Source organism: Carlito syrichta, unplaced genomic scaffold, assembly GCF_000164805.1.
Source record: "Carlito syrichta isolate Samal-C Ts95f unplaced genomic scaffold, Tarsius_syrichta-2.0.1 Scaffold304400, whole genome shotgun sequence".
NCBI lineage: Eukaryota > Metazoa > Chordata > Mammalia > Primates > Tarsiidae > Carlito > Carlito syrichta.
Window position 1 is genome coordinate 898,620 of NW_007248496.1, and position 8,252 is coordinate 906,871.

Genomic DNA, 8,252 nt, shown 5'->3' on the forward strand with positions numbered 1-8,252 from the left:
ATCCCCTTGGAGGGTCCCATCTCTGAGAGCAGGGTCAGGCCACTGCTGGCCCTGACACAACACAACCCTCACAGCGGGACATTTCCTTTTCTGTAGACACCGTCCCCCAGAGCTAGCTGGCCCCCAGTCTTAGGGTAAAATGTCTTCAGCTAGAGCCAGGCCCTGTACACCCACATGTCCCCACTCACACCCCCTCACACATAGTTCTTTTCCAAAGCAAGGGAGTTATGGGAATTCTTCATGCTGTAGTCCCATCCTCGAGGCCAGGCTGGCACCCTGACTTCCTCTGTGGCTATGCCCTTTAGGGTGGAGAGAGATTCAAGTCTCTCTGTCAGCTCCTCTAGAGAAAGGGGAGGGAAAAGAGGGAGGCTGCCTGTCTTTGGGGGCTAGTGTGAGGTGTAGATGCTGGTGACCCAGCCTGGCACTAAAGCTTAGCCACTTCCTGCTGGAGGCCATTTGGTTGACTGCCTTTTTCCTTCTTTCGTTACCTGCCTCCGTTCTTCTGCCATTGTCCTCCCTTTTGGCCACTCCTCTACTGGCAGTCTGCCTTGGCGTGGCAAGGTTCCTCTGGTTCACCAGCTGTCCTGGCGCCAGAGCTCAAGGAAGGTGACTGACTCAGTGTCCCATCTCCCTCTTCTCCCTAGGTCTCTCCTGTGGTTGGCCCAACCCAGCATGCGGCCTTGAGCCTGGCTTAGGCCACCGCCTACTCCAGCCCTCTACACCCCCTATTCTACTGCGGCTCAGGGGTTAGGCTCTAGGCTCCAAGGTACCTGAGTAGCATCTCATCGCCAAGAAAGTCCCACAGCTCCAGAGGGCCCTGCGAATCCCTCTGTCAGCTCTCTGAGAAGACAGCATGGCTATTACCCTGCAGCCTAGTGACCTGATCTTTGAGTTTGCAAGCAACGGGATGGATGACATCCACCAGGTATGACCCCAGAGAACAAAGCAGTCAGCCAGTGCAGATTATCAGATACACATAGGCAGACAGCCAGTGAGCCAGCCGGTCGAATGGCTAGCTAGTCAGCAAATAACGATCAAGCGCCTACTATGCTCAGGGCACCAGGCCTACTTGCCAGCCAGCTTGTGTCACTCACACAATTGGTCAACAGTCATTGGGCGGTCATCTAGGGAGTCGGTTGCCCACGCACAATCACCAAGCCAGCCAAGCAGCTGCTAAGTAAGTCAGCCAAGCTATCGGTCAGTCAGCAACACGGGCCGAATGCACAAGGTGGATCCTGACCACCATATGCATTTTCAGCCACTTCCCTTCCCCCAAGGTGTCGTAGTGAGGAAGCTGCAGGGACAACCACATAGCAAGAGTGAGCACTGCCAGCTGGAACTGTAGAGTGGAGTCCCAGCCCTGGCATTTTCAGACTCATCTCTCCAGCCCGCTTGATGGGCCCTTCCATAATCATTTTTTTGCCTCAACCTGAGGATTCAGGACAGACTGGAAATGGGGTATTTTGTGGGAGGAGGTTGGAAAATAGGACAGGATTCTGGTGCTCACTCAGGTCACCACTCCTCCATACTTTTCCTGTGCTGGCACATTTTCCATGCACTTAGACGCGCTCATTGAATGGTGTCTGGCATACTCACAGCTACCCTTCGTTCTCCTCCTTCCACAAAATGGAGAAAGAAGAGGTAGCCAGGTACGGTAGAAGGAATGGAAGGTTAGGAGTCAGGAGCCACAATGTCACCTGGGCAAGTCCTGTCCCCTACCTTAGCTGACTGCCGTCTCCCCATCTTCACCAAGAGGAGATATGACTGGATTACGTCCAAGGGTATCCCGGCTTAATTTGGATGTTGTCGATCCTAAATCCTTGAGGATGGAACGCTGTCCAATCTCTACCGGACTGCCAAAGACTGCTCCCTAGTGGCCTGTGAGCGCATCGAACTTTCTGTCCTGCTTGTTCTTCCCTAAAGTTGGTAACTGCTGAACTCCTCTGGCGTGCCTAGCTTCATGGAAGGCATCAGGCGAGGAGAAGGGAAGACAAATCTAATCTCGCCTGGGTTCTCAGTGCTACTTGCCATTTTTAACCTGTTTCTAGTCCACTCAGCAACTGTTTCTGTTCTTCACAGAAGCTGTTCTTGCCACCCAGCCTATCCCTCCACCCTCAGCCGACAGGCTCTCCTCCGGTCTGTAGAGAAGCTCAAAGCCAGGGACGCCCTAAGTTTCCCTCCCTTCTCCCTTTTTATCTGTCATATCTCCTTTTCTTATTTCCTTCCCACTGGCCTGGGAGGAGGAAGTGTCCCTCTTCCTTCCAAAAGTATCTCCCGACCTCTACTTTGTTCTCTCCTGCTTCCTTCAGGACTTCAAACCATCCATCACTCCTCTCTTGTATCTTTTAGACCTCCCAGATCTTTGTCCTCAACTTTGAGCATCTTCAGGTCTACCCAAACCTAAAAGAAACATTTCCTCACATCTACCCTTCTCTTAGCTCCTTTCTTCCTCCCAGAGTAGTCTCCACCTTCTGTTTTTACTTTGTCACCCCCCTTTCACTTTTTTTTGAGACAGGGTCCTGCTCTGTCACCCAGGCTGGAGTGCAGTGGTGCAGTCATGGCTCACTGTAGCCTCAACTCCTGGACTCAAGCAATCCTCTCACCTCAGCCTTTTGAATAGCTGGGACTTACAGGCGCACCATCACGTCTGGCTAATTTTTTGTAAAGACGGGGTCATGCTAGTTGCCCAGGCTGGTCTCAAACTCTCTGGCCTCAGGTGATCCTCCTGTCTTGGCCTCATAAATTGCTGGGATTACAGGCATGAGTCACTGCACCTGGCCCCTTTCCGTTTTATCTATTTATTTATTTTTTGAGTTGGAGTCTCACTCCGTCACCCAGGCTGGAGTGCACTGGTACACTCATGGCCACCCCAGCGTCGACGTGCTAGGCTCCAGCGATCCTTCCACCTCAGCCTTCCAAGTAGCTGGAACTACAGGCGTGTGCTACCACGCCCAGCTAATTTTTTGATTAACTGTAGAGAGGAAGGCTCACTAAGTTGCTCGGGCTGGTCTCAAACCTGCGGACTCAGGCAATTCACTCACCTCAGCCTTCCAAAGTGCTGGGATTACAAGCTGAGCTACCGAGCCCAGCCCCCTTTCATTCTTTTTAGGAAACAATTTTTACTGTGAAATATACATGAATATGAAAGAGTGCATACATCACATATATATTATTTATATATATACACATACACACACACACACATATATTTATAGACAACTATAAAATGAACACCTGTACCCACCACCAGGTTAGGAAATAAAATATTACCAGTCTCCTAGAAGTCCCTGATACCTAACACTCACTGAAAACTTAGTTTATGCCAGGCCCCGTTCTGAGTGCTTTCTGTGTATTGATCTGTCTAAACAACTCTATGGGATCAATCATATGATCACTCCAATTTTGTAAATGAGGAAACTGATACACAGAAAGGTTAGGTAACTTTCCCAAGGTCACACCACTAGTAAGTAGCAGAGTTTGATTTCAACTTCAGGCAGTCTGACTCTTAATTAGCACGATCCAATAGAATTTTCTGGAATGCTGGAAATGTTCTATATTTGTACTGTCCAGTGTGAGGCCACTAGTCACATGGCTATGGAGCAGTTGAAATGTGGCCAGTGCAACTGAATGTTTAATCTTTCCAGAGTTTTCATATACATTTACATTTATTAATAAATAGCCACTAATGGCTAGTGGCTACCATCTTGGACAGCACAACTCTAGACACTGGGACCTTAATCACTACACTGGACTTCCTGCCTCAGTCCATCTGCTCTGAGATCTGTTGTAACGTGGCCCAGGACCCTAGCACTACCCTGAAACTGCCAAACTCAAAGGCCGTCTTCTTCTTCTTCTTCTTCTTCCTCTTCCTCTTCCTCTTCCTCTTTCTCTTCCTCTTCCTCTTCTTCCTCCTCCTCCTCCTCCTCCTCCTCCTCTTCTTCCTCTTCTTCTTCTTCTTCTTGTCTCACTCTGTCACCCAGGTTAGAGGACAGTAGGGTAATAACTTACCACAACCCCAACTTCCTTGGCTCAGGTCATCCTTCCACCTCAGCCTCCCAAGTAGCTGGGACTACAGGTATGCACCACCACACCAGGCTAAGTGTTTATTTTTTTTGCAGAGATGAGGTCTCACTGTGTTGTCCAGGCTGGCCTTGAACTCCTGGTCTCAAGTGATCCTCCTTCCTTGACCTCCCGAAATGCTGGGATTACAGGTGTGAGCCACTGTGCCTGGCCCCAAAAGCCTTCTATCAATGTTTATTCTTCTGGATCCCTTATGAATATTAGACAGAGGAGATAGTTCTCATCCTTTTTTCATGATAAAAGAATTTTTAACATTCTCATGAAAGAAAATTTGATAAATACAGAAAAGTAGAAAGGAAGAAAAAATCACTCAAAGTCCCACAAACAAAATATAACTATTACTAATATTCTGTTATTTTTATTTTTCTATATAGAGGCTTGCTTGTTTGTTTGTTTGTTTAAAATTGCAGTGGCCAGGCATAGTGGCTTACACCTGTAATCCCAGCAATTTGGGAGGCCAAGGTGGGAGGATCACTTGAACTCAAGTGTTCGAGACTAGCCTGGGCAACACAGCAAGACCCCCCCCCCCCCACCTCTACAACAAAAGAAAAAAAAACTTAGCAGGGCATGGTGGTGTACACCTGTAGTCCCAACTACTCAGGAGGTTGAAGTAGAAGGATCTCTTGAGCCCAGACGTTTAAGGCTACAGTGAGCTATGATCATGCCTCTGTCCTCCAGTGTGGGTGACAGTGAAAACCCATCTCTTAAAGCACACACAGACCAGGCACAGTGGCTCACGCCTGCAATCCCAGCACTTTGGGAGGCAGAGGCAACAGGATTACCCGAGCCCAGGGTTTCGAGACCAGCCTGGGCAACATGGTGAGACCGCGTCTGTAAAAAAAAAAATAAAAAAAATTGGTAGTGTTTGCCTGTGGTTCCAGCTACTTGGAAGGCTGAGGCAGAAAGATCGCCTGAACCCTGCAAGTGGAGGCTGCAGTTGCTATGAGCGTGCCACTGCACTCCAGCCTGGGTGAGGAGTGAAACTCCAACTCAAAATAAAATAAAATAAACACACACACGCACATGAAAACAGTTACAATCACCCTCCTTTCTTATTTCGCTTCACTTAACTTCAGAACACTTACGTTTTCTAGGGGTTGAATTCCCATTCTGATTATCTTATCCACTCCAAGGGTTTGAGGAACAACCAGCTCCCTTTGGACTCTTTGACGCTTATTTTTCACTTCCCGATAGGCTTCTCCATTTTAGTGTCCCAAAGGTACCTCAAGCTCACCGTGTCTAGACATTGTGCTCCAAAACCTGCCCTTCCTCCTCCTGGGCCCTCCCCTTAACATGATCTGTATCCCATGACATCCCAATGTCACCATTGAATGAAGCTGGAAATTGAAAACTCTCTCCCTGATCCAGGCGATGACTGGGCCCTGAGCTTTCCACTCCTGCTTTTTACTTTTATTTTTGTAGAGATGGACTCTTGCTATGCTACCCAGGCTGGTCTTGAACTCCTGGGCTCAAGTGATCCTCTTGCCTTGGCCTCCCGAAGTGCTGGGATTACAGGCGTGAGCCACCGCACCTGGCCCTCTACTTCTATAATGTCTCTATTCTGTGTTCTTTCCCACTGTCATTGTCATGGACTGAGCCCCAAGATGTCTGCGCCCCTAACTCTGGCTATAGATTGAGCCCCTCACTCTTGCAATCAACTGATCCTTTCCCACGGGTCTCAGAATGAGCCTAACCATTCTCGTAGACTGAGCCCTAACCCCAGCTATGGAATAACCCATAATGACAACCAATTAAAAATGTCTGCCTTTGATTGAGAGCAAGTAGTGAAGAGCTAACCCTTCTCTGTTAACCAAGAACCCACTCAAAGTGTCACCTAGTGAGGCTGGACCCAGAGTAATGCTATCCTATATGGAGGACAGCCCCTGAGGGCCCCAAGAGTTAGGAATTGCATGAAAGACCAGATTCTGATAGGAAGGGCTTCCTGGAAGAGATTAGTGTAGATCGGGTGTGGTGGCTTGGGAGGTGGAAGTGAGAAAATTCCCTGAGTTCAGGGGTTCGAGACCAACCTGAGTAACTTGGTGAGATCTCATCTCTACAATAAATCAGAAAATTAGGTGAGCGTGGTGGCGCACACCTGTGGTTCCAGCTACTTGGAAGGCTGAGGCAGTAGGTTCGCCTGAGCCCAGCAGGTCGAGGTTGCAGTGGCCGTGAGCGTGACACTGCACTCCAGCCTGGGTGACAGAGTGAGACTCTGATTCAAAACAAACAAACAGAAAAACAGATAAGTGGGTCTTGAACCAGATCCCTATTCTCTCCATAGCTGGAAGACCCCTCAGTGTTCCCAGCTGTGATCGTGGAACAGGTACCCTACCCCGAGTTACTGCACCTGTACTCAGGACTGGAGCTGGACGACGTTCACAACGGCATCATCACAGACCGGACCCTGTGCATGACGCAGGATCAGATCCTGGAAGGCAGTTTTTTGCTGGCAGGTCTGTTCCCTTCCTGGGTAGGGAAGGTGTGGTGGAGGAGGTGCTGTCTTCAGGGACAGCAACCCTCAGTGGCTTCTAGTAACCCCAGGCAGGATGGAGGAGGCCCCCAACTAAAGGTAGTGCCCCTCACAGAGGAGAGAACCATCTTAATGGATTCATGAGCTTTCAAGAGGGGGTGGGGCAAAGAGGAATGGAGACCAGCTAAGGGGGTGGAGCAAGAGGGCGGGAGGGCAACAGGCACTTGGCAGATGTCTTCTAGACCCTCTCGCCAAGGTTCCCAGGGCTCTCTGATCATCACTCTGTTACTTAGCACCATCCTCCAGGCTGGCCCTGACTAGAGCTGTCCCCATACCCTGTGCCCTGAGAGAACTTTTCTTCTCTCCCTCCTGTGGAACCGGAACCAGATGACAATGAGGCCACCTCACACACAGTGTCAACCACTGAAGTCTTGCTCAATGTGGAGTCTCCCAATGACATCCTGGATGAAAAGCAGATCTGTAAGTTTGAACCCTGATGTCTTAAGGAAACAACAAAATGCCATGTTAAGATATCATGACACATTCGTGCATTGGAATCTCAGGCACGTGCACATGCAGGCGTACCCTTGCCTACTGGTTTACATGTGACTTTTATCTTTTTGTGACTGGCTTAGTTCATCGTGTCCTCAAAGTCCGTCCATGTTGTAGTCTATGACCGAATTTCTTTCCTTTCTAAGGCAGAATAATATTGGCCAGGATGACCGTTTCATGCCTCTGCTCTTTTGCATGACTTCCAGAAAGATTAAGAAGTTCAGGGTGTGATTTATCTAGAAGTGCACCAGGCTTGGAACATCTCCATTCCTTCTTTGTTCTTGGAGGCCAGCCTCATCCCTGCTGACCTTACCTGGCCCCTAACTTCCGGGAAGGTGCTTAAGGCAGGGTCCTCCCAGTGCTCCTCAGGTAGATGCCCTAACACCGCAGGAGGATCCTTGCTGACTCACACTAATACTCATCCAGGATTCAACAAATGTTTACTGAGTGCCTATATGTACCAGGCACCGACTTGCTGTGTGACCTTGGGCACAAGACTTGCCATCTCTGGGTCTGTCTCAGTTTCCTCATCAGGAAAGCAGAGGAATTGGGCTAAGTGATTTCGAAGTCCCCTTTAAGTTGTAAAATGAACAAGTAACTAAATCAAGGTGGCCCTTTATCCCGGATGCCACCTGGAACTTCCCCACCACCAGCAATGGGCAGCCATGATTGGGGCCAGCTCGTGCCCACAGCTCCGCAGATGTTTCCTCCCCTCATGGTGTGAGACCCACGAGGGGTTTTCAGGTGTATCCTGTGTCTGGGGCCTTGGGGAAGAGCCCCACACCCTCCCCAAGAACCCACCATTCTCTCTAGAGCTGGGAGCCCCGCTCTGGCCCTGCACCGGGCCACGCCCACCTCAGGCCTTTCTTCTTGCAGTCAGTACCTCCGAAATGCTTCCAGACTCAGACCCTGCTTCAGCCGCCACTCTGCCCAACTACCTGTTTCCTGCCTCTGAGCCTGATGCCCTGAACAGGGCGGGTGACACTAGTGACCAGGAGGGGCATTCTCTGGAGGAGAAGGTCCCCAGAGAGGAAAGTGCCAAGAAGACTGGGAAATCAAAGAAGAGAAGTAAGGGAGGGGAGAGTGAGTGTGTGTGTGTCTCCCAGGGACCGGGTGGTGTGGGGGGGGGGGGGTCAGGGAGACCGGGAGG

The 8,252-nt window shown here is 49.9% G+C and overlaps 1 protein-coding gene across 1 annotated transcript in view; it reads left to right on the forward strand.

Annotated features, from left to right (window-relative positions):
- The first annotated feature begins 639 nt into the window (after positions 1-639).
- Positions 640-8,252, forward strand: part of ELF4 (E74 like ETS transcription factor 4) — a 12,751-nt gene continuing 5,138 nt past the window's right edge. Inside the window, exons 1-4 of the mRNA XM_008059859.1 lie at positions 640-925; positions 6,362-6,533; positions 6,938-7,030; positions 7,979-8,170. Of these exons, the coding sequence (XP_008058050.1) occupies positions 854-925; positions 6,362-6,533; positions 6,938-7,030; positions 7,979-8,170 (529 nt within the window). The 5' untranslated portion in view covers positions 640-853. The remainder of the gene's footprint in view (positions 926-6,361; positions 6,534-6,937; positions 7,031-7,978; positions 8,171-8,252) is intronic.